The sequence below is a fragment of the Crocodylus siamensis genome, chromosome 5, assembly GCF_052110815.1.
Source record: "Crocodylus siamensis isolate JL-2025a chromosome 5, ASM5211081v1, whole genome shotgun sequence".
Lineage (NCBI taxonomy): Eukaryota > Metazoa > Chordata > Crocodylia > Crocodylidae > Crocodylus > Crocodylus siamensis.
In genome coordinates, this window is record NC_143399.1 from 137,970,356 (window position 1) to 137,997,746 (window position 27,391).

The 27,391-nt window shown below is 40.0% G+C and overlaps 1 protein-coding gene across 1 annotated transcript in view; it reads right to left on the bottom strand.

The window, feature by feature from the left end:
- Positions 1-27,391, bottom strand: part of STT3B (STT3 oligosaccharyltransferase complex catalytic subunit B) — a 102,307-nt gene that overhangs the window by 3,384 nt on the left and 71,532 nt on the right. The window contains exons 6-15 of the mRNA XM_090046461.1: positions 22,235-22,333; positions 20,492-20,638; positions 18,300-18,348; positions 14,757-14,911; positions 12,735-12,946; positions 10,271-10,458; positions 9,613-9,784; positions 4,751-4,924; positions 3,255-3,368; positions 1,052-1,264 (exon numbers count right to left, since the gene is read on the bottom strand). Of these exons, the coding sequence (XP_089902587.1) occupies positions 1,052-1,264; positions 3,255-3,368; positions 4,751-4,924; positions 9,613-9,784; positions 10,271-10,458; positions 12,735-12,946; positions 14,757-14,911; positions 18,300-18,348; positions 20,492-20,638; positions 22,235-22,333 (1,523 nt within the window). The remainder of the gene's footprint in view (positions 1-1,051; positions 1,265-3,254; positions 3,369-4,750; positions 4,925-9,612; positions 9,785-10,270; positions 10,459-12,734; positions 12,947-14,756; positions 14,912-18,299; positions 18,349-20,491; positions 20,639-22,234; positions 22,334-27,391) is intronic.

Sequence of the window (27,391 nt, forward strand, 5' to 3'; positions counted from 1 at the left end):
TAATTAGTATAGGTGAAGTAACTTGAAAAGAATACTGTACAAGCTTAATCACAGCCTAACTGGGCTAATACCAAGCACATTTTACATTTCCTACCATAAAATCTGTTTTGCTGTCTATACAGGGGCATGCTAGAGCAACTGTTCTGTTGCAAAGAGTGTAGGAAGCCCACAGCAGGTCAGTTTGTTTTTAACACTACAGATTCTTATTTGAAAATCTCTTGGGTTTATCTGGTGAATCATGTTTGCACACCTAATGGTGCTGATGTTGTGTGGCACCCTGGTTAAGGGTCACTGTTAAGGACTATCCATAACCTCACGTTATACACTGTGCTTTAGTACAGGTAAATAAGTTGTTCATTTGACACTATTCTAGAATCCTACTGGGGATGAATTCCTGCATTTACACACAATCGTGACACTAGCAGGGGCCACTTCTGCTTTGAAGGTGCACATATTTTTTTTCTTTCTTTTGGTCCTCTCCACATCCCCCTCCTTCCTTTCTACTGCTTAATGCTGAATGAAGGAGCACACCAAGACATTCTGACATGCATAAAAAATGGAACATTAGGTGAGATGAATTCAAAGAGTAAGAAGCCAGACACTAAGTTCCGTCAACAAAAAGTTCAGTTTTAATTTATTTTATACAAAAATGTCATTTTTAAACTTCTAGGCATCACTATTTTCAAACAGGTTCAGAAAGCAACTGCCACATTATATTTTACTTAGTGAGCCATAGTTACTGAAACATGAATTGATGTACTTTATACTTCCAGTTACATGAAGATTCTTAAGGTTTGTAACAGCCAGTGACATGTCTATTTCCAGTTAGCATTATTGCCTAAAAATCTAGCCTTGCATCTTCACATGCTCAGTTAAGCAGACAGTAAATTAACAATTACCAGCAGGCGGGTCTGATATTGGACACTAATATGAACTGTATCCATAAAGATCTCACTAGTGGAAATACATAATTCACCAGCTATGTGATTCATTGTTAAAAACAAATGAAAGATTTTGTTGCCCCTTTTCAGTTACTTCACTGCAAACCCACCTTCTTTGACAAATACTTCTGTTTCGGTACAATGTTGGTTACTCTAGGTTTGTGGTCCAATGTCTCTCTGTTGTCTAATTTTTTCACTTTGTATATTCTAACAAGCCAATGTTCTGAGGTAAAGGCTTCCTCCAAGTGTTTAAATTTAATGTCCTTGTTGCCAATCTCAGCATTGCGCGTGCGATCAAATCCTGGAGGTGTCCGAAAATCCAGCTATAAAATTAAAGTTACACATTATGTTGAGGTTGGGAGAAACATGGAACGTAACAGTGCACACTCAGCAGTGCTACACTTTTCCTCAGCTGTTTCTAAAGACCTTTGGCGGAAAACAAAACTAGCCTTTTTGCAACATGAACTACTTCTCAGAAAAATCTTAAACTACAGCTTAAGGGGTGCTTGCAATCCAATTTCTTCAACAGCTGGAAAGGAAAGAGATCCAAATATGACTTCTACTTGCATGCATCAGTTAGGCCATGTGCTGTAAGGCAGTATTAGGGTAGTCTCAAGTTCTTTGTTCAGAAATGAATGTTGGAAGTCAAAAGCCTACAGTATCACCTCTCATCTCTTTACAGTATAAAGTGCTGCATGCAAGAATGAACCTCTGTCCAGCATTCCTCATCTGTACAGACTAAATTTTGTCTTGGTGTTAAGCAAGTGTAAGCTCCACTGAACTGAGTCATACTCACAAAAGTACACTTGGTGCTGGGTATGGAAAAAGGGAAAGGGCCTTCCAGAGAGGAATATAAAAAGAAAGTTTTAGAAGCTTTAAGGAAAGTTGCAGGTAAGCGTGGGGGGGGTAGGAGTAGAACAAACAAGCAAGAAAAAACAGTTAAGATCACTGCCATTTATTCATACATGGAAAACCTTTGTTCATGACAAATGCCATCTTAATGAGGTCTATCAATTTAATACCTTTGAGTTGGGTAGGTCGTGGTATGTTGCCAATATAATCTTTACTGTATATGCATCCTAGCATAGCGATCAGTGATTTGGCTTGTGCCAAAATAAGCAGGTTTTTCATGCGTGTGAAACTGCATTTAAATATTACAGCATAAAAAGGCTAACTTGAAGTGCAACTTTTTAGCAAGTTAACTGCTCATAATGCACCATGGAATTCAAGGGCACTTTTTACACGTGCTCCATGGATAATGGAGGGGCAGTGCTTTAGAGTAGCTCTCAAAGCATCACTGTGCCTTGTATCAGCATCCCTATGCTTAAAAATGGCGGTGGAGGTACTTCAAATAAATCTTATTTGACAAGCTTTAGGCCAAGTACCTCCGCCACCATTTTTAAGCGCGGGGATGCTGGAACACAGCAATTGCCATGCTCCAGCACGGGTGCCCTGAGTGTCTGCCTGAGGTAACATGATGCCCAAAGCCACAGCAGCAAAACTGAGCCAAATACAAGTCAACAGACTAGTGCTGCTACAGCAAATGAAGGATTACAGACCTAAGCTTGTGGCAGTGGCTTTCTGCAAAAGGCTGATGATAGTTTTTAGGGCTGTGCAAAACTTTGGTTGCTGATTTGATTCAGCAGCTGAAACTCTGAATCAAATCAGGAGACCCTTTAATATCTCTGAATCAAATCAGAACCCTCGGATTCAGTGATTCGGACATAGCTTTAAATCTTTTTTTTCTACGTACCTCAAGGCTCATGAATGCTGTGATGCTGGGGCAGATGGGGCATCCCATGGGAGTGGGGGCCCCCTCATGCTCAGCAGCAGACCCAGAAGTGGACCGGAAGCACTTCCCATCCACTTCCAGGTGTGCCGCCAAGCACGCGGGGGCCCCACCCTGCGCTCCTGTGGGATGCTCCATCTGCCCCAGCATCGCAGCATTCATGAGTCACGCCTGGTACCTTGAGGTCTGTAGAAAAAACATTTTAAGTTCTGTCTATGGACAAATCATTGATTCTCTGAATCGGTACTGAATCTTCAGATTCAGCTGAATCGAATTGGGACAGCGATCCAAATCAACCAATCGAATCACTGTCTCCAATTCGGGCCAAATCCAAATTGAATACAGCCTGTTTCACATACCCCTAATAATTTTGCAAGTTCAAATAAATACAATTCCCATCACTGCACTAGCAGAATGACAGCTGTCAACTCGCACATCCCACCCCCAAACATTATGATATTAGCAATTTTCTTAGTTGTCTTTTGAATTCAAATTCGATAAAGTAAAAAAAAAATTCCACTCACCTGCATCTCTCCAAATCTGTAATAGGACATTTTATACATGAGGCAGTTCAGTAAGGTGGGAGAACCTGCCTTGTCTACACGGAACTCTCCTTGGGGAGTAAAGTAGTCGCTTTCCTGAAGAAACACGCAGGGGTCAGTTGGGAATAAGGCACATGAAGTCACTTTGTTCCCTCGGCTGTGTATGCATGTGCTCGGAGGTTAAGCTCTAATTAAAATGCCCACAGCATTACGTGTATTCAGCGTCCTGCACTTTAATTTTTAACGAAAGCTTGTTCAATTAACCAAGTCTGCTCCAATGTGTGCTAATTAGCATGCGTCGGAGCAGAAGTCTGTCGCATGTATAGATAGATGCAAAGGAGTCAAAGTGATGGACTTCGTACAGTGGACTTCTACATGCCAAACAAGCTCAAGTTGATCTTGAAGCCGAAAGCAATGCTCTCTGCTATAAGTAAAGGCACAAAGGCTGTGGGCCATCAATTTTACTGAAACGTGCTGTTCTAGCTGGTATACCACAGTATGTAAGCCAAGAACAGGCGTTTAGGCCAGCCTTTTATTTATTGTTTTTAAGTCCATTGTATGACCCACACAGGAGCATTTCAGTAGCTATCCTGTACTCCCCGTCTTCTACCAAAATATGCCCTTTCCCCTGTACCCTCTCCTCAGCTGGATCAATCTGACTAAATCCATTTGTTTGTATGCAGGTATAGATGGGAGTTTCTTTTACCAAGCTCTTATACAGAAAACAGATCTTTGAAAAACATACTGATACACTGATCATAAGAAAATATGTAATTTTGGCATATACAGAGTATTTTCTGCTTCAGTCACTAAAACAATTATCCTCAAAGTAAATATGATGGTATACCCAATAAACTTCATAAATGTGCTGTGCCTCAAATGCACAATCACATGTTTAGGAGAGTTAATTGTAAGCAGAGTAAAACAATAGGTAGCCAAGCAAAAGTATGCAGCTCCTGTCCATTGGTGCAAGGCAGAATTTTAATTACCAAGCACATTAATCCCTTGCATCTGCTCACTTCCGTGTTTCTGTAAGATAGTCTTATAAAAGCTTTGAATGCTTGCTTGCCTCCTTACACAGTATTCAAAGACTGGAGAATTTATAATTTTGTTTTAGATTGTGTAGAGACATTCCCTTCTCTGCCCTACAGTAGTCAAATACTTCCACAATGCAGATACCCTGTACTTTCAGTATCACAGCAATATGAAATTTTAAAATGACTAACCCTTCAAAACCATGTATACTGAAAGACAATGGACTAATGCACTGCTGTCCTAATGCAAAAAGCCCTTGAAACCATATGAATTAACACATTCTCTCAAAAAATTGTATTTTTTTTCTCTTGTAATAAGCTCACACTAAAAGAGTGCTGGTTTAATTAAAAAGATAAGACCGCCATATGGTAGCAAACCATAGATCAAACAAATTTATTCTGCTAGGAACACATGGCTTATATTGTGTTAACAGCCCCACTTACCCGGATATCTTTGGGATGCTCTCCCTCCGCTATCCTCACCATCCACAAGAACTTGTTAATATCATCACCAGAGTAGCCGATCACACCACCAAAAATAATTAAAACATAATCCACATCCAGACTCCTCATGATTTCATATGCTGCTGTCTCATTTGATGACATTGCCTTTCCCACCTACAACATTGCAGGCAAAAATATCTTAGTGTTTGTAAAACTGCCTACAGGGCCAGCTGGTCCAAATATTAGAGCTCCACTGACTTCAGTGGAGCTACGCTGGTTTTGGACCAGTTGTTCAGCTGAGGGAAAGCATGCTTTTACCATGTACGCAAATGTTCATTTACTTTTGGAGAAAATAAGGACGTTGCTCACTTATTTCTTTACAAACTAAAGTGCTCTACGCATACAGAAGTAATTATTTTTTCTGAAGAGCAGCTGATGTATATTGGACGGAGCTTTTGAGTTTGCAGGAAAATTGCCTGGTTAGATTTTTTTTGTCATGACCAGTTATTCCAACTACAGTTCAAGCACGGTTTGATAGGCAGTCCCAATACACAATAGGAACCTTTTAAAAACAGTGGGTGTAGCCTACCTTGAAAAGAAATTATTTAATAGATAACTATTTAATTTTCCATTTTTCGGTTTGCTTGGCTTCAATGTCCCTGACTAGCTAAGGATTACTACTGCCTAGGCTGAAGACTGTATGTGATGTCATCCATACTAAATTTATAGTGTGGAAACAAACAAAAAAACAAGGATCTTGTAAACACCAGAGACAACATTTTAGTCAAAATATAACATATGAGTGGAAAAAAAAGTTTTAACTTTAGCCATATTTTTTCAATATAACACACACTTTCTCCTCAAAAGAAGTTTCTGGAAATACAATGTGTATTATATGCAAGAAATATGGTAAGAACCATACCTACAGGCTGGGGAACTGCTTTCTCAGCAGTGCAGAGGCAGAAAAGGATCTTGGAGTCATCACTGATGCCAAGATGAACATGGGCCGGCAGTGTGGGGAGGCAGTCAGGAAGGCCAACCATACCTTGTCATGCATCCACAGATGCATCTCAAGGAGGTCCAAGGAGGTGATCCTCCCCCTCTATGCGGCACTGGTCAGGCCGCAGCTGGAGTACTGCGTCCAGTTCTGGGCGCCACAGTTCAAGAGGGATGTGGACAACATGGAGAGGGTCCAGAGGAGGGCCACTCATATGATCAGGGGACAACAGAGCAGACCCTATGAGGAGAGGCTACGGGACCTGAACCTGTTCAGCCTTCAGAAGAGGAGGCTGAGGGGGGGATCTTGTGGCCATTTACAAACTAGTCAGGGGGGACCAGCAGGCACTGGGGGAGTCCCTGTTCCCCTGAGCACTGCCAAGAGTGACTAGAAATAACGGTCACAAGCTGGCAGAGGGTAGATTCAGGCTAGATATCAGGAGGTGCTACTTCACAGTCAGGGCAGCTAGGATCTGGAACCAACTTCCAAGTGAAGTGGTGCTGGCTCCTACCCTGGGGGTCTTTAAGAGGAGGTTAGACAAACACCTTGCTGGGGTTGTTTGACCCCAGTACTCTTTCCTGCCAAGGCAAGGGGTCAGACTTGATGATCTGCTCAGGTCCCTTCCGACCCCACTAACTGAAACTATAAAAGTTTTTGCTAGCTATGGGCAGATACAAAATAAAAATCTGCATGCAACTTGCAAGAGGCAAAACAATGAGCAGGCTTGGCTTCCCAGTTGCTGTTACTCAATTACTACAAGGAAGTAGCTTTTTTTCTTCATTCTGCCTTTCAAAAACAAGATGCACACTGTATTCCAGGGCACGTTGTATGCAAGAACATACATATAGTATATAGCATGCAATAGTTACTTCTCATAATTTCTCAAGAAAGAGTGCAAATATGGAGATGAGAGGCACTTAAGGAGTCACTACTGCAGTGATGCAAGTGCTTTCATTTACTGTTGAGCTGCCGGCATTTGAAGTACAGCAAGGCATCACTGAAGCAAACAGAGTGTTCTTATGTACAACTGCTTTATAGACCTACACCCAAAAAAGTTCGTAGACAACTGTTACGGCTGCAACACCAAGCACTTAAAAACAGGAAATGACCTAGCAACCTTAACTTATAATACAGTCTTTATGTATATAATCAGATTTTAATCCCTTTCTCATTCACTGAATGGGTAGAGTCAATGTTTCTTTGTGCCCCCTCATCATTTAATTCATGGAATCTAAGTCCTGCAATGACCACAAAATAGAACAAAATGTGAGTGTGTAAAGGTGTGCATACGCTGACAGCCTTTCAAACAGCAGTGTTTGTAGGGGCTGCACATCTACTCTCAGCCATCTTGTGCTCCCATGCAAGGGCTTTAAAGGGCCAAACAGCCACAATCTTCTGCACGTGTTGCTCAGGATGCTCTCGGTTTTACTTAGTCCATGGCCTAGTGCTTACAGCATTGTCCTGGGAAGTAAAAGACAAGTTCAAATGCTCCCTGAGTGTGGTCGACCTGGGTTTTAAGTCTCACAGGCACACTGGACAAGCACCATCATCACTAGTCCTCTCTCAAGGAGGTCAGTCCTGCTGCTGTCTGTCAGGTTCACTAGTAGACACCTTTTCCCAGTGAACTGGATTCTAATAGGATGCCTCTAATCAGTGAGACTAGTTGAATCCTAGCCTGACAGAAGCACGTTAGGCTGTCTAGCAGGATGCCCACTGCCAGAATGGAAAAGGCAATGATTCCAGATGTGTGTCATCTTGGGTAGAATGGTTACTGCAGAATAGGAAATGCTTCTTGCTGCCAGTGCCAGAATGAAAGAGCTACATCTCTCCACAGGTTAGACTAAGATCAGCCTCTGCAGGTGCACTAGACTGGCTACTAGAAGTATGACATATTTTGAAGGAGGTTTATGTGTATTGACCTTCTGTTGTTACAGATTTGAACTGGTTTCTGATCACTTACACCAGTTTGTTTAATTTCTGTCCCTAGCCTCAATGTCTAATTGGAGGAGATATACAGGGGAGGGTCTGACCTCAGTCCAGCATTGTGCAATATATTCATTAATAATGGAGACGCATCTCATGGATGTAACTGACTGCACACTTAGCAAATTTACAGATGACATTGGGCTGGATGGAAGGTAGGATTAGGATTCAGAATTACCTTGATAAATTGGAAAAATGGTCCAAAATTAACTCAGTAAGGACAAATGCAATATCTTGAGTTTGGGATGGGGCTACTGCATACAGACTGGGGAATCACTGGCTAAGCTGCAGAAAAGGACATGCGAGTTATAGCGGACCACGAGATGAGTATGTGCCAAAGGAGCGCTCTCATTTGAAAGAAAGCCAATGCTATATATACACTAAGCTGGATTAACAGCTTACAAATTAAAGGAGGTGATTCGTTCACTCTTTGGCGCTAGTGAGGCCTCACTTGGAGTAGAGTGTCAAATTATGGGTCCTGTACTTCTAGAAAGATGTGGACAAATTACAAAGAGTCCAGCAGGGAGCAACAAAAATGACTAGACGTCTGGGAAACAATTTACAAAGAAAGGCTGAAAAATGGGGTTATTTGGGTTAAAGGAAAAAAGACTTTGGGGGATGAAAATAAATAGTCCTCAAATACCTAAGGATGGGTGGTATACAGAGGACGGTAATACACTATTTTGTGTCAGCAGGGAACAAGGGTCTACAACTGCATTTAGGGAAATTTAAGTTGGTTACAAGGGTAGTTAGTCTCTTCGATACACATCAAGAGAGGCTGCTGGGTTTGCATTTGTGATATATATATATTTTTTTTAAGTGCAAGTTAGATAAATACTCATCTAGGATGGTTCTGGATGAACTCTCTTAAGCCTGCCTCGACTAGATTATCTTCTGTGGTCCCTTCCAGCCCTGTTTTATATTATTTATAATTTTCTACCTCCTTCCTTATAGTAGATGTACAGACAAAAGCCTCCTTCACTATGCCACCCTACTGCAAACTGCACCCGGCGTGTTCACTGAATGAAGCAGGGGGCTGAGAAAAAAATGTATGTGATCATGTAAAGACTGTATCATAACACCATGTCTGAAACAGACAATTTGAGACCAAACAGTTAGAGGATCTTACAATGGGAAACCCACCAACTCACAGAACAATTAGGGAAATGCTTTCATCCTTCCTAGTAGATACAATGACTAGCATTGTGGAAGAGCTTCAAATTTAGATATCTAAAAATTTACGGTTGTAGATGATTTTGATGCACAGCCTTAATTCTCAGTTTAATCTGTACTTAAAAAGATTTTTTTGGTGGGGGGGGGGGAAGGGAAGGAGGTGAAATGACATCAGGATTGAAGATTATCCTGTTCACTGTTTTAGTGCTCAGCAACAGTGTCAACTGCTTTCCTGTTTTCACTGCTGAGTACAGGTTTCCCTTGCTTTATGCAGGTTCTGTATGTGAGAATTCACTCTTATGCGATAACCCTCTTTATACCAAAAATTTGTTATATGAAAGGTAAATTCACTCTTATGTGACTAGTGTGGTGCATTGTGGGAGTGATGCGCACCAAAATACAGTCTCCTGTGTAGATCTGTGCTCCTCACTTGTTGTTTGTGACACGTGTTTCTTTAGTTGTCACCCCCATTATGATAGTGCCCTGTGCTTGTGTGTACTGTCTGCTGTTGGTGAGTACCAAAATTGTCATGTAAAAGTGGTAGAAATGGGTCTGAGGGGTCAGTATAGTTAAGGTCTTGGAACGTAACCCTATTTGTTACATTGTAAAGTGGGTTCCCTTTACGCGATTTTGAGTTATGCGCTGTTTTCCAGGAACCCATATACAACATAAAGCAAGGAAAATCTATACATAATATCACCATCCTTACCAGGGCTATGTGGCTGTTGTTCCAGGTATTATTATCAACTAATGTAGTCCGATTAGCCATTCCAGCTATCTGGTAGCCATAGTCCCACCAAGACATTACTCTGGCATGTTCATCTGTGTTTTGTCTCAACCAGTAGTAGGCCTCTCTAAAATCATCAAGAATGTTCCGAGTGCTGAAACAGAAGCATCAAGTTAGTCTATAATTAAGCTTGTTAGCAACATTAAACTACTTTAAGGAGATTCAGAGGTTAGATCTGCTCGTAGCTCTTTAACTTGAAAACCAGCAACTTCTCCAGAAGTTCAAAACAGTATTTTCAACAGTACATTCAAGCCATTAATCCATGCTTGAATTAATAGCAAGTACTTTCACTTATTTTTAGGACGACCTTATTTGGAAACAAATGTACACAGTGTTTTTAGCTTAGAATTTAGCAAAAAATGGGTGTTTTTTTGTTTTTTTTTAAGTCCTCTGAGGATGTACTTAAACAAACAAAATAACTCCTGCTTAGAAATTTACAAAAGATCCTTTTGAGATGCTAGAGTAGTTAGAAATTGGTTAAATCAAACTTCTACGGTTACAGAATTTTTAAGTGGAAAGCAAAACAACTCGAGATACAATTCTTTTACAAACTGCTATTAAATAGGCAGCATTTTCTTACCCATCGTGATTGTATGAGGCCAGAACCACACTAGGGCTGGAGTATGCATTGCTGGTTACCCAGGTGCAGTGGACAGCAAACATCATTAATAACATGAGCATCAGCATTGTAACAATGCTTTTAATATTGGGACCCAGGCCTTCTTCTGTTTTTTCCTGTTCAGATACATGTTTTCTCACTTTACCTGCCTGAATGAGAACAAGTTGAAATTTGAAAATATTTCCATCAATGTCAATGAATCTGACAGCTTTCACTTCACCCCTCTCTCACAGTATCAGGCACCTAACAACCCAGATTAAATTGTTTGCCAGCAACATGTAAAAATGGATTCTTATTAGCAGAAAGTGCTTATATCACAAGTTTAAGAGTCTAGGCTGATGCAATGCTTCAGTGCTGAGCAAAAATAAGTGGTGAAAAAGACCGCTATATTTAAGAAGAATTACAAAAATAACTTTTTATTAAGGAGAGGTTTGAGACATTTTTTTCTTACAGTCAGTTTTTACCAATATGCAGAATATGGATTTCTGAATTCTACACTGAACATGTTTGGTTATGTCTGAGGAGAAGTCTGAATGCCTTTCTGGGGCAGGGTTGGGTGTGGAGGAATAACTGGAATATTTGCTGCAAGAACTATGAAGAGAAGATAACCAACCTCCTGTGTCACAAAATGGAGTAAACCAGAACCATAAAAACTGTTCTTTGCCATTTACCTCCAACAGAAGAAGAGGCCATAAGGCTTATGAACAAGATCTTCCTATAAAACACAATCTCTACTATAGTGCAGAAGAATAAATGTCAAATTCCTGTAAGTGTTTGCCTCTTAAAGTAACTAGCAGCGTTGGTTTTGCCAGGTTTGAACTGCAGCCATTTAGGCAAGACTCTCTTGGACAGACAATGGGAGAGCAGTGAAACAATAAAATTTATAGTTAATCTTTCCCTCTAAATTTAGATTCAGGTACTTATACAAGGCCAACTGAAGTCAGTGGGAGAATTTCAGACTCTGCATCAGGATGTTAGAGAAGATGTACAAACTTGCTCTTAGGATGCTCAGATGGCATCCTGTCCCCCACGAAGGTCCCCTAAGGGTCTAATGCATACAGGTGAAAAAATACAGAACTGTGCAACTAGTCTTAATGATAATGCACAACTATCTACCGCTGAACAAGGACCAATTTCCTCGGGCCCATATGAGGTTAGAGAAAAGTAACAGTGGCAGCTGAGAGGGAGAGAGCCATTTATTTAAAGCACAATTATTTTCAGTATATCAATGCATGTCACCGCCCCCCCCAGGTGTTTAACAGTAAATTATATGATGAGAATGATACAGGCTTTTAATGGTATTTTTATAAAATATCTTTAAAAATAACATGTAAAATTGTCTCTGCTCTGACTTGCACAGTGCTTCTTAAAAACAGCTGGAGGAGGAATGCAAGCCTGCCCTCCAATCATATTTCTGTCTCTGAACTTCAGTGTGCATACTAAGCCAGAATGTGAAGGTAGATGCAAGCTCCCCTGCTCATCTATCCTGACCTACAGCTTTTTATTCCAGGCCTGTGCTTCTCCAGAAAAACAAATGGTTGTGTCACACTATTAAAAACCCACTAGCTTTATTTTTAGGTTCAAATCCTTCTGTAAGTTACAAGAGATCAGAGTTAAAATGGATGAACAGAGTCATCTACTGTGTTACATTTAAACTTGCACATTTAAGTGTAATGCTTCAAAAACACTTCAGAGGTTTGAAGAAGACAGAAATTGGCACCTTCCAACAAACTGAATCTAGCTCACAGAGACTGGGTTCAGCCTGCAAAGGTCTTCACTGCCACAGGAGATGGAGAATGGTGGTGAGATCAAGCACAGGCAAATCAGGTGCTCTGGGGGCTGGAGATTTGAGGCCTGCAAGCACAGGCCAGGTTGCAAGCAGCAGGAAAAGGTTGCTGATCCCTGGAATAGGGTTTTTCACCCATGAATCAACAAATGCATATGGCATTATATCCTTTTCATAGTGCTTTAACAAGCTACAGCAATCTTAACTTCAGCACGGGAAAATGAGACTTGTAAAGCTGCGAGTCTGAACTATTGTACCTCAGAGTCTTCTGCTTTTTGATACTAATACAATAAAAGATCATAAAACATCAGCAATGCTTCAATATATGGCTGGACAAACAAATTACCAAGTTAAATGGCGAGGTGTACAACTTGCTATGCATCAGCTACTCTGTGGTACTGTGCGAGTCCACTCCTATCCTGCAGCAATGGTATGCTAAACCGGGGCTGTCTTGAATGAATCACAGCTAAGTTACTGCAGTTTAGCCTCCCCTTACCACAGGACAGAAGCGAATATATAAAAACAATTACCACAGAGCAGCTGATGCAAACTAAGCTGCCTTTCCAGCTCTGCAATTTGTTGATCTATCCATACCAAATCTCTTTTTTGGGGTGAGGGGGAAGGTCAGGTGGAGCTCACCTTGTCATACAGGTTGCCTGGGTTTCTTTTGTCATCTTCATCACTGCTGTCTTCTACTGGTGGATTTTCCCTCTTCATATCATCACCCAAATAGTGCTCAAAAACATTGGAGAAAGCAATTGCTGATAGCATACAGACCACTGGAGTCAAAGTCAACATCAGACGAACCATCACACCAGCAAAGTAAACAGCACTGATTGCATATAGAGCAACTGCAGAGACACAAATTCACTAATGACACTCAGAAAGTGTTCAATTATTCTTGAAAGGAGATAGCAAAAGATTTACATAGCAAGTATAAAATTAGTCGCAGAAATAAATATAATGACTTCTAAAGCGGACGAAAAGAAGAATCACAGTGTATGGATCATGTTTAAAGCATGCATCGTATTAAGTTTCATAAACACTTACTGAATAGTTTAGAGATGTGGTGCAATCAAATGCATTGCTTGTAAGCCCAAAAGGCTTCTTAAAACGTAGCTGGGCACACTTGCTGAGAATATAGCCCGATTTTGATATGTACTGATAATCTACTGCATTTCACTAACAATTTATTTTCCAAGAAAGCACGTTTAACAGTGCTGATGGAAAAATGTATTTCTGTGTAATTCTGTTTGATAAAAAAATACATTAGAACAGTTCTTGAGTATTTTTTGAAAAAAAGGAAGTACTTATATGACGTCTAAATTAGTGTGTGTGCACGCGTGTATATATGCATACATATACATATATATCATTTAAATCATGGTATATACCATTACTTTGAAATGTGCAAACAATGGGGTACTTGTCCACATCACAATGCCAAACGTACATGTTAAACCACTTCTAACGGCTTTCCCAGCACTATTCTAAAGGAAGTGTCCTTGGAACAGTGTGAGCTGACATTCCCTGCCCCCTCCAATGGTTACACTACTAAAAATTATTGAATAATTTTATAATACTATTTTTCTTGGGAAAATATCATCCCTGTGGATAGAAGTCATAAAAATCATAGGACAGAACATTGTCAACCCATGTGGAGCATGCTGTAAGCTAACAAATCACTATTACGGAAAAGGTTCGTAATGGAAATTATCTTAGAACTTAACTAATTAAATCTGGAAATACTCCAGTTCATTAATGGAAGACATAATGCAAGTCTGCCCAGTATTTATAGGTGAGTGGTAAAGCTTCTTTGCCCCTTTATGTTGAACTGAAGATTTAAAATAGTACTGGGACCCTAAATGCCCTAGCTAAGGCCAGGGAAGAATTTTCTTGGTGAAGACACTGAAACACACAGGCATAAGGCTGTCTTTAAAGGACAGCTTAAAAGCTCTTGAAGTACATAGTGTTCCAGGGTAACAGCAAGCAACACAGCTGACATTTCAGGCAGTGCTTCAACTTATCAACAACTGTAGGAGACTGCTGTAACTGTTCGCAGGCTTCTCACGCCCTGGGAACAACCCACAAATGTAGAAGTGCAGAGGTGGCTTAAAAAAGTCACCTTGGCGCCTGGCTCTGGGCATAGAAGTCTGTATACAATAGACTCCTTATAACCCTGTTTATAATAACCCCATGCTTTTAAACCATCCTGAAACCAGGAACCATTTTTTTCATTATTAGAATGCAGCAAATTGACTAACCCTATTATAGTGAACACCTAATTTTAACAAGCTTTGCTCCATGTCCCATGGGTACTAGATGTAACGAGGCTGCATTGTTGCTCCTGGTGCTTTGCAGAATTTTACTGATGCTTTGAGAGATCATTTAATGTTATACCAGCATTGCAGCTGCTAAGCAGAATATCGATAAGAAATATTTTCAACCTATCTTTTGAAAAATAAGTTTGTTTGCTATAAATTGCATATTAATAAATTGTGTGGAATATTACTTGGTAACAGCAAGCTTTTCAAACACATCTTTAACAAAGTTTCAAAGCCTTCTTTTAGTAAGGAATGTATACTTGCATTATATGAACAGAAAGCAGCCCTTACATGAAGACAAGATTCTACACAGCAATTTTTAAATGAATTCTCTTACCAAAGACTCTTTCGTCATTGATGTTTTTGATACAGAACCACAGCCCTGCTGGAAAAGTACACACGAGAATATGCAGATCAAAAAAGAAGGAAACCCATGTTGTAGGCTGATGCTCTGACACAGAGGCAATGATCGGGATGTGAATTTTCGCATACCTTGTTTAAAAAAAATTCAGTTCAAATTATTTTGAAATGGTGAAGTTGTCAAAACTGCATACATTATGAGTTCTGAAGTCAATTTAAAAGAAGCGTTTTAAATTACAATGTTAAGACTCTAAACAAATATCTGAAGCAGTTTTTTTATGCATACATACTGGACCTAGATCTGATGACATTCAGAAGATAGTCAAGACAGATTCTTTTCTGGTAAACCTCAATATGAAAGGTGTATTTCTATGATAGTCCGTATTATTTAATATTTTACTTTGTCACCCTGGCCAAATACTAAGCAGATTTAAAAGAATCACATACTTATGTAGCTTTACAAAGCGCTTTTTTTTCCCAGATATTAGAAATGTGTAATTCATCTGAGCGACTGCAACACATCTCCTTAAGTCCTCGATGCTAACGGTTTCAAAAAGTGTTCCAACATATTTCCATTATTGCAGGGAATGAAGCTGAGAGGTTAGGTACCAGGGCCAACCTTAACCATAAGCAAACTACTCAAGAATGCCAGCAACTGCATCCCTGGGGGCACTGAAACATCCTACAATTGGAAAACTACATAAACACTAATACCAGGAGTGCTCAACCCTAGCCTATGAGCCAGATCCAGCCTGTGGAGCTGTCATCCAGCCTGCCACACTCCCCACCAGTTTGCAAAGCTGACAATGGAGAAGTGGTGGCAATGTTAATTGCTGTCCCTTGTTGCCCAATTCCTGGACTTGTGAGGAGCCTGGCAGACTGGATAGCATGGCCTTGCGTGCTAGAAGCATTGCAAATTATGCAGGGCTGGGGCGGCTGAGGGCCAGATCAAGGTGCATGGGGTCCAGTCTGGGCATGCAGGGCCCAATCCTGCATGCTAACCCTGTGAAGGATCTGGCCCACAGGCAGGTCCCACACCACTTATCTAGCCCATAGAGCCCAAAGATTGAGCACCACTGACTACTACTGTGAAGACAAGGACAAACTGCATTTAATATTAAACATCAAATATTTGTGATTAACTCTAGGGCTAAACACTAGAAAAGTTATCAAACTTATTAGTCTTTGTCTGTGCTGAGAACAAAATTGTTTTAATATCATGTTCATGTGTTTTAACACAGGACATTTTTCTAATATGGGCTATGTAAGACCAATATGGGCTATGTAAGTGGAAGATCATTCTACTTATGGGCACAGCAATCACTGTTCTTCATTTGAACTTTAAGATACTCCTATTGACATCAGTTCTATTTTGATGGGTTTAACACAACTTGACTCACTTTAAAAGTAAAATGTAGCTGGAGTTAAGATTTTGGGAAAACCAAAGTTATAGGTAGCTTGAATTTCAGTGTCCCCAGCTCTTGAAGTTAAAATCATGGTTCTACCAAAAGACTGTTGCAGGGGTTTCTAGATTTCTTTTTTGGCATACAAAGTTCACTTAGGTATAACATTTGAAATGCTTCAAATGCAGATTCAACTTAAAGAACTTAAAAAATAGAGCACCTCAGCTGTAGATAGAGAAACAGCCTCCTGAAGCACCTCCTGACTTGAGCACTTTGGATCCACTGTGGCTGTATGCAGCAGCTTACTTTTCAGCTAGGGGACAATGATAGGGGACTGCTGAATTCTGCAGCTCTGCTCTGCTCTGACCATCCTAACTAATCAGGTCTTCTGTGCATTTCACCTCTACTCTCTTGGAGTGCCCTCCCTACCCCTGCTGGAATCAGGAGAGGCCCAGGGCCCCTGGTCTTCCAGTTCCAGGATCTTTCCCATTTTCAGTGCAAGGAGGGGAAAGGGCAAGAGGAGAGCACTTTGGGAGAGCAGAGGCAGAGCACACAAAGACAGTGGTCACAGGGGCTCCAGGCACATGTTTCTTTATGATACAAAGAACATGCAACAAATGCAATCTTTGCAACAAGACTAGGCTAGAAACCTGGACCCAGCTGGTCCCAACTAAGAGACCAGGATAAGTCAGCTCCTAAACAGGCACCACCTGCAGCAAGCCCAGAGCTATGCCTTGGTCCCAACTGGGCTGGGAGAGACAGTTGGGGCAGCCAATCCCCTGAAGCCATACACAATAGGCTCCATCTGCTCCAGCCCTTAAAAGCCAGAACCAGGCAGCCCAGAGTGTTCTTGTCCAGGCAAAGGCAAATGGTTGTCACTTTTGACCTCCTGTGTACTTCCCTGCTGGTCTTCTGGTTTTGACCCCTGACTCTGATTTCAGCTACTGACTCTGGTAAGACCCTTGGCATTCCCCGATTCTAGTTCCCTGCTTGTGATTTTGGTTTGACCTTCAGCTCTGGCTTTTTGCTTCTGATCCTGGTTAATCCGTTGCTTACCTTGTCTCTGGCTTCAGCTTCTGACCTTGGCTTGTCCTGACTTGGCCAATGGCTTCTAAATCCCATTCTGACACCAGACCCCTCCAGATATACTCAGCTCCCTGTAGAACTGATCTCCGTGCCTTTGAGTGATTAACCCTTAGGCTAGACATGGCTTGGTACTTAGCCATTTGGCATGCTAAGATTACCAAGCATTAAAACTACTGCAGGATACTTCTATGCATAAAATTGAACGTAAGCAATTTTTTGGGGGCCAGTCTACATTATTTTCCCCCCACCCAGCAAAGAGCAGCTGGTTTAGCATTTGGCATGTTGTAATTTGTCATGCAGTATTTGCATACAACTCATGAGAGAGAAAGAGTGTGCATCTGTCTGGGGCCAGAGAGTCTGCCATGTACTTTTTTTCTTTTCAAGAGCACTATGGGATGCTGGAATGACGGTCCACCCACTGTCAACAGAGCATGCATGTAACAAGAACCACTTTAAAATGAATTACTGAATAGGGGTTGTTTTTCAGGGTTACTTCTGAGCATTTCCACCCTCTTTTTTTTTTTTTTTTTTTTTTGGGAGTGCTTCAGAAAGCATGTACTTCTGTTCACTCACTCTGAAGTGCTTTAAGTGGTATCCCTGTCCATACCCTTAGAAATGCCATTGATTTAATTGACTGTTTTGATATACTACATATGAATTTAAGGACTAAACTTAAATTTATAGTTGCATTGTACCCAACAAACAGGATTTATTCCCAGACTGCCTGGGAATTTGTATAAATAGCAGCAATACTATTTGCTAAGAGCATAGTTGTGCATGTAATAGTTGCTTTTAAGGATTCATACAAATTTGATGCAACCTACTTGCTATGAAAACTCCACAAATTTAACAGATTTAACTACAATGGTCACATTATCAAGAAACTTTACAGTAAAGTCTCTTTAGGTAGCTTGTAGAAAATGCATTGGCTTTCCTTGACTGAATCAATGATTTTATCTTGGGGTGGGAAGAAGAAATGGTTTATTTCTTTCAACAGATAATTAATGCTTAATTCAGGTATCCTTACTTACCCTGTGTCCCACAATGAATAAAACCTGCCACTCCATGGAGCAATGTAACCTGAAAAGGGCAAGCAAGGAGGGGGAGGAAAAATGCTTAGGTATTTAATTAAACTGATTTTTTGCTGTTCCTTAAGATGTTGGCACACACTAATTGTAGTAATAATATCTGGATTTTAAAGAAACATTTATACTGTAAAATGATTTCTGTACTACAGGTACATGAGTTCTGCCTGGAGATTGGTGTACCTGTAGTACAGAAATAATTTTATAGTCCCCTTACAAGGAGACTCAATCTTTAGGCATAACTGGAAGATTAAAGTAGGAATAGGCAAACTTTTCCAACTGAACACCAAAATGACCCACTCTGGGTCAGAGGTGGGCAGGCAGTAAGTCAGGAGTCGGCAACCCCCAGCATGTGTGCCACAGCATGGTGTACACAGGAATTTTTCTTGACACTCACACCTGCAGCAGGAGAGCTGCAGCAGGCCCAATCCTTGTCATAACAGCTCAGTCTCAGCTGCTCCCCTGCCATCTGCCCCTGACATGCCAACATCTTCCAAGTTGAAGCTGTGGGTGTTTTTGGCACTGGCCAAAAAGTTGTTGACCCCTGCACTAGCTAGAACTTGGCTGCCACCTGTCCAAGAAGGCAGAGGTTCGCAGTCAGCGCGTGTCCCCATATCAGCACAAGGAGAGTGCTTGCTGCCGAAGTCCATTAACAATTCAATGGCTCCCATGGACTGAATCCTCAGTACTACACTGAACTGGACAGGTTCATAACTGATGCCCACAGACAGCAGTTGCCAAAAAATGCAGTTGTAATTATGCTGTATCCCCAGGAAAAAAGCCAAAAGAAAATCGGCCTGCAGTCTGTAAAGCAGGGTGTCAACATTTTTTTTCATTTTATTTATTTATTTTTTTAAATGGAGCTCATAGGAAAGTGTTTAGTTAGTCCTTGGCAGCAAACTGAGTTAGTGGTTTTTTTGGTTTGTTTTGTTTTTTAAACTGTTTTGGAACAAAATGACTTAAAATATCTTGCCACTTGGAAAAAAAAAATCCATATTTTATTGAAAATAAATAAATGTGAAAAATATTATAGTGAGGATGTGAAAAAAAAATAAATGTTTCTTATTAATCTATATCACTTTATAGAAGTATGAAAATCTTTCTAGCCTAACAAACTAACTCAGAGTTTTTTAATCATGTTATAACAAGATTAAAGGAAAAATGGACACACAGTTATTTCAGTCGCATCTTCCATTAAATACTACAGCTATATATGTGACACTTTTTTCCAAGTTGTTTTTTTACCTGCTACGAGTTATTTTTTATGGGTTATGCAGTTTTACTACAATGTTGGTGAGCTATATGGCTACCTATAACCTATATGGCCTATCCTATAAGATCTTTCTTTTTCTATCTGCGACTTCTGCAAGTGGGTTAGAATTCATGAGTATTTTGGAAATGGAAATCTTATTTCTATAACAATGACTAATGCCTTGAAGTTTTTAACTACTAAATTGCAAAAACTTTCCTGGGCTATCAACCTGAAAACATCCACTGAAGTCAATGGGAACAGCTCCCATGAAAAGCAGATTGTACTATCACATTTTTAGGAGCATTAATGAGCACCTGGTAACATTGGTATTATTCTGCTTGGAACTTAACTTTAAAAATGAAACTTTGTTATAATTTTAAGCACGAAAACTTTCAAATCAACATTTTTCTTTCTTTTCTCCTTCCTTTCTTTTCCCCCCTGCTCAGTCTTCTTTTGGCACTTGCGTTATAATTCCTGAGGGTAACTTTTATAACAGAAGTATTAAGAAAACCAACTAAAGCAGCAAAAATGCAATTACTGTAGCAAAGTGTTGGGTCGGAGGAGGATGGTATTTCAGGAAATATTATGATGAACATCCTACAATAGTGTGGTATGACTTCACTGTGGGGATGCCAGCACACTTGTAGGCCAGTGTTTCCCAGCTGGTGTGCTGTCAGACATTAAACAGGTGTGCCACAGGATTGGGGGTGGGGTGTGTGCATGGCTCCCAGTGGGGCATGGCACCAACCTGCCCCTTCCTCCTTCCCCCGCATCCAGTGTGCTGTGGGATGAAAGGTTGAGAAACACTGTTGTAGGGTAATCTGAGTGCTGATCACCCAGGTTAAGTGAAGACATACTTTCACTTTTCTCATTTGAGGCCACTCACCTGTATATGTCAAATAGATGACACTCAAGAATACAATTCCAGCAGCCAATGACACGCCCAAGAAGAACAAGGTCTGAAACTCTTGCTTTGTCAGTCTGTCTCTCAGATACTGCAAAAAGGCATAGGCCTGCAGCAGTGCAAAAACACCTAGTTAAAGAAAGGAAGAAGCTCTTGTTTAAATCCTCAAACAGTAACTTGTACTATCTGTTACATTACTTGGAATCCTTTGATTAGGTCGCAATTTTGGAAAAGGCACCTCTCCTATGGCCTTAAGTCTGAGGGCTAGCCCGCTGCTTACTTTCCCAGGCAAGCAGCCTGCTAATACATGTACCTATTGGATAAGTCATCCACAAGGCTACTTGAAAGCAAGACCACTGGCATCTTTTATAGCAGGCCGTGACTGATGCTCAGTAAAATAAAGAATTCTGTTTTGCCAGTGATTCTGAGAGAACTACTTCTTGGCTTGTCATGCAGCCTAACGCCCAATGCCTCTGCCCAAAAATCAAACCCAGATCTCCCAGACCTAAATCACTAAATGAACTACAGCATGGCACAACTGAAAGTAACTTTTTTTTTTTTTCCCTTCCACAAAAGAAGAGGAACGCAAGTGGAAAATATGAAAACATTTTCCTATATACATTTCCTTCAGCTAAGCTCATTTTCAGACTTTCAGCAGAAATCAGAGTAAGTGAATATTTTTGGAGGGAAAAAAAATCAAAATTTAGATTTTCAAACAATACATGTTTCCTTTTTAAAACCTATTAATTGAAATACCTTTAAAATTAAATAAAACATTAAAGTTTTCTGCTATATTATAAATGAGCTCAAACTACTGAAGTGGTAGAAGTTACAGGTTAAGCACCTAAAAAACACAAAGATTAAAGTACTAAATCAACTTTTGACTGCAATAACCTCTTTAGGTGAAAGAAAACATTTTCTCTACGATTTCAGCTTGTTCAGTCCAATAACTAATTCCGTTGCAATTAAGAGACTTTGGAACTAAAAGAAACAGAAAATTATGGCTTTCCATTTCTTGTCTATGATATGAGTGGAGACAGGATGAAAATCTACCACTTAAAATCGGAAGACACCTGGTAATGAGAAATGGCTAATTCAATTTATTAACTAAAAATAAAATATAGTTAAATGCAAAATATTTGATAAGCTTATTCTTTTCCTATATTTGTTATTTAACTAATAAACAAGTTTTAAATAGATGGCATGTGCACCTTTAATTGAATTGCTGGCCAACAAAAATCATGGTAAAATGCTGGCACATAGGAAATGTGTCATCACACACTAATAAAAAATTAAATTTTTTAAAAAATGAAGTTTGCTGTTATGCATAGAGATATGGCATATTTTCTTGTTTAGTAAGGAAAACTATCAGATTCACCCTCAAGACTATATTTAGTGGCAAATCTATTAGGGATGTGAACAGTTAATAATGTAACTGACCAGTTACCATTTAGCCTGGGGTGGATGCACTCCAGGAGAGAAGGTGGGTGGGTAAGGAGGGAGATAGACAAGAAGGACAATGTAACAGTTAAATGGGCATCTCCTCCAGTAAACTTTCCTGTTTTTAAGCTTTGCCTGTTACAATTAGCCAATATGCTTTGGCTTAACAGCATATAAAAGGTAATTTTTTTCTTTTTTTTTTTTTTTTTTTTTTACTAAAAATGTATTGGGTTCCTTGATATATTCAGTATTCTGAAAATATGAAGAGAACATTGGTTTTCTTACCTGCAGCTGCCATATGCTCACTTGTTCTAATTGGCTGAAATCCCACAAATGGTATCTGCATTGATAATATTAAGCCCACAATATAGAAAGTGCTATATGCTATTGGAGACGAGAGAGAAAAAGAAACAATTACTACACAGATATGTCAGTTTCCATTTCAAGGGAGGTTTTTAACTTTCTTTTTTGTCACAGATGACACCAATACAATAAAGCATAACCCTACAATTTATTTCATCTAGCTTATTTTTAGTATGGAGTATGAAATTTGTTAAAAGTAGAGAGATCTTTAAAAGAAACTTTAAGAGAATCTTTAAGAGAAACTTTTGTAGTATAGCATAACTCATAATTAGTCTCCTCGTGATCTCCAAAACTAATGCAACTAATCGCACTACTTCATATTGTTCCAAAACAAAAGGTTTTTTTCTTTCTGCAGTTTGCGAGGTAAATCATCTGAGAAGTAATCTGCCCTACCCCACAAGAAAAGACATCTATAACATTCTGCAGGAGGAGACAAGAAAGAAACTACAGTATTTAAAAAATAGACGGCATGCAAAAGAGCAAATGGCTAAAGATAAATTAGTGTACTTATTAATCCTTTGTTTTAACAGAGAAAAGGGGAGATTTAATTGAAATGAAAAGCAGTACAATTAAAATGCTTTCTATATACATGTACAATATAGATATACTACTCTATGAAATTCATTACCAGAAAGAAGTGGAAAGTAACAGCCTTGTACAATTAAAAAGATCAGACATCTATGAATAGGAACATCCATAGTAATACTAGATAAAATGAGAGGTTTTATTTCAAGGGAACGCTATATTATCATGATTCAAGACATCGGCAATCCACTACATAAAGATTTTGCAGATTCCTGTCATCATCATCCAATACATACCTTACAAATATCTGTGAAGAATCTGGTGCTGGCAAATGTCAGAGTTATAACAGTATTCTAGGCAGACTGGCCAGATCTGGAATGGGAATTTCTGAGCAGTCCTAGCTTTGTGGTCCTTCTCTTAAGAAGCCATCATGAAATCTATAAACTTTCCACATATGATCCTAGCCAATGTAATTCAGTGTAGATGCTATGAACATATGACTATTACAAAACAGGATCATGTAATGTTCAGAACTGGACCACCAAGACATGCATCCTACATTACAATGCTGCAATCTACCTAACCATGGTTATGTTTAATTACAAGGCCAAAAAAACCCACATTGCTTTAAAACGATTGAGACTAGATAATGTGTTTCACTTTAAATTACAAAAAAGGAAATGTTGTAATTATCCTCAAAACAAGCAGTAGAAACTGAGGGAATTCAGAGTTGGGGTTAAATTTTAAATAAGTTCAAACCTACTTTCTGACCTAGAAATTTGGTCAGAAAACAAGCAACCCTCACTCTTTTTAGTGATACCTTATAGCATGATTTAAGATCAAGGAATGTTCAGGTTTGTAATTTTAGATCAGATTAAACTAATCTAAATAAATGTCTTCTGGGGTACACCAATAGAGATTTTTGGGCGCCGATAAAGATAGCCGATACTTAAGGAGGAATATCAGCCAATACCGATCTGATTTCCAATACAACTGTCTGCAGCTGGTAAGTCTGTGGTGGAACTGGAGGGGGGGATGGGAGGGGAGGGATATGGGGGGGGGGCGGGGCACAGATCAACGTCCCTGCGGTGAGCGAGGGAAGGGCCAGGCACTGCTTAAGGGAGTGGGGGCACTGAACAGGGAAGGGGTGGCTCCTGCTGCTGCTTACCCCCCAGATTTGCGTGGGATGGGCTGGAGCCAGCACTGCACGGCTTTTTTCTGGAGGAGGCTGGGCTCTGAGCAGGCACCAGTGGTGCTGCAGCTCCTGCCACTCCAAGCCTAGCTCCCACCAAGAAGAGCCATGCAGCGTTGGCTCCAGCCCGCCCTGCCCAGCGCCCTTCTGGGGTGCAAGCAGTAGTGGGAGCTGCCGCCCCCCTGCCCATGCTCCGTCCTGTATCCCCTGCCTGCCTCCCTCACTGCAGGGGCACTGATCTGCCTCCCCCATGCCCCTTCCGACTTGCCAGCTGGAGGCAGCTCTCTACACTGCCAGCTCTGCTCTGTTGCACTGTGGCTGCATGCGGCATGGGCATTTATCAGCCAAATCACTGGCCCCATTGGGCTGATATCTGATGCAGCAAATTTTCTTTATATCAGTACCAATCCAATATTGGACAGATTAATCAGTGTACCTCTAATGTTTTCACTACTTTAAACTACTAACTACAAGCTTCATACACAAATGCTAAAGAAGAAACCGAAAAGAATGCTATCTTGTAATGTTTCAAATTATCTGAATTTACATCACATGTACTTCTTTTCCCCCCCTGAATTTTAGAACTATATTTATCTCTGCTCCAGCTGCTTTACTCCATTGTAGGAGTTCTGCAAAGCATCCAGAACACTTGCTCCTGTTTATCCTACTGCCTGTCCCTCACTCCCTGCACAAGATTTCCAACATTGCATCTGACACCTTCCCTTAATTTCACCAAAACACAATTTCTATCAAGTATAGTGCACTGTGTAGCTGGTGGGTTGGTTTGTTTCTTATTTGAAAACTGACCTGTGAGTACAGACTTAAGAAAACAATCTTCCTCCTCAGAAAAAAAATATTGTTCTCTTCCATAATGGCAAAATATTTGCTGTAGTATTCACAACGGGATTAAGCAGACAGACTTCCCCCTTGCAATGCTGTCTTTCAAAGTGATTTGAACATTTCTTTCCCCCCATATGAATTATTCTGCAATTTTTATACTTAAAATCATCAAGAAACTTTTTCTTCTGTCATACTTTAATAATATTACTTCTATGCCAGCAGGCCAGGTGAAACTTTCCTCTTAAATCTGCACTGAACTTGAGGACCCATTTTGGTAGTAAAGTGGCTGTAACTAAAATATGCTGGTTTTAGTCTCTCAGCTGTCACACAGAGATGAAACTACATGGTATAGTAATGCCCCAGATAAACAACACACACATTTCAGGGAGAGCTCAGAGCCAAATGTGGTGGTGGTTCCCCCACCCCCCACTTCTGTCCTTTACTTCTGTCAATATTCAAAGTCCTCTAAGCATCTTTTCATGGATACTAAAAAAAAAAAGTGTGTGTAATATCTCTCTCACATACATACACACAACACCTTTATTAAGCTACTTTAATTTTGTTTCTTCTCTTTTTCCCTCCTCCCCCTCCCCACACACGCACACTTAAATAAGCAATATAGTAAAAGACTTGCCAGGATAAAACAAAAAGGCAGTTAAAGTATCTGCCCAGTCAACTTCCTTGGGTCTCCTGCTGTTAGGTTCTCCAAAATCTTTTCAAAAACTGTCTGGAGCTCAATTATTCAAATTATTTTAAAAAGTTCTTCTGGTTTTCTTGATCAACAAGGCCTATGAGAGAGATTATAAATGGCATAATACTGTCCTCTATAATTTATGACTCGTGTTTCATTCTGTCTTCTAGTACATAGACCTAGGTAGCTAATGCCCCATGAGTGCAGTATATTCAAATAATTTCCAATTTCATAACAACGCTTGTCAGGGGCTTTTTTTTTTTTCTTATTAACTATTGACTCACTAAGCCTTACCTGATGTACATAGTCGGTATCTCCTTCATTATAATACTGTACCTCACTGAAATGCACTGTGGTGGTCATCTTTATTTCTCTGGGACTATCTATAATTGCAACATGCCATTTATGACAGTCTTCAGATCAAATTTCAGTTATACTCATTAAACTATCCTTGCTACTGTTGGTATCACTCATGGCTCATCTTGCTTCCCCATCCTGAAGCATTTAAATCCCTTTAATTCATTATTCTGTGTAATCTCTACAACAATTCATCATTCACCTTGAAAGAGTAAAGACTCAGCTTTAACTCATCTTAAGCCAACTAGTCTCTTCAATTCCAGGACACTGATACTTCATTTGCTTTAGGGGTTATACTAAGCCAGCCACTTTGTTAATCAGCACAACTTGTTCCATGACCTCTCTCTTCCTTTGAGGTCCCTCTCCATTATTTGACACATGCAAATCGTAACAAAATGAACTCCAAAATTAATTGTTTCAACTCAGTTTTTCTGATGATCCTGAAGTAATTCTTGACTTTAGATTCAGTCTACTTCTGTTGCCTATTCTCAGATAGCTTACAATAGTTTTCTCTAGGCCATCTTTATCTAGCTTGCTTATTAAAATGTGAAAGTGTGAAAAGACATCAAGGTACATAATATCTATAGCTCCTCCCCAATCAACAAGGCCTGTTACTCTGCCATAGAAAAAGATTAGATTGGTTTAACATGACTAACAAATCTAAGTTGGTAGTCGCTTATCGCTGTTGGCTTCTTGATTATCATCTTCTCAGTTCTTACAAACAAACTCTTATCTTTCCAGGATAACTGGTCTGTAATTCTATGGGTTGTCTTTTTAACCACTTTAAGGAGAGGAGCTTTGCCTCTTTCCAGTCTTCTGGAACGTATCTATCCTCTTCTAGTTCTCAAACAAATTTCTAACAGCTTGGAAACTGCTTCAGCCAGTTCTTTAAATGCTTCACCATAAAGTTCACCAGGCTCATCCAATTTGACACGCATCTTCACTAAGTGCTCTCGATTCTAGCTTGAATTCTTACCTTGTTGTTTGACTCATGTTAACCTTCTGATCGGTATTAACTTTTGGCAAATACCAAAACAAAGGCATCACAACTTCAGCCATCTTTGCACCATGTTTTCCCTCTTTCTACTAATTTAACTATCTGTTTTTTCTTTTATTCTTTATTTCCATTACTGGCTTAGATCTCATTTTGCACCTGACCTTCCTAATTCTAGCCCTACATGATGATATGCTAGACTTATTTTGTCTCTAGGAATCCAATTTCAGGCTGCTTGCATGAGTTAAACAGCAGAACCCATGCTTTACCAGAAGCAGCAGCATGTTACTCTGACCCAGCTCCACAGCATCTGTATAGATGGGTACTTCAGCAAGGCTTTTTGGCACTTCATAGCTAAAGCCGATTCGAATCTATTGGATAAAAGCACCTGATCTATACAGATGTCAGGTAAGCCAGATCCAACTAACATGGACTCTTGTGGGCATGTGCTGGGCTTGGCGCTGGAGCGCACAGAGTTTA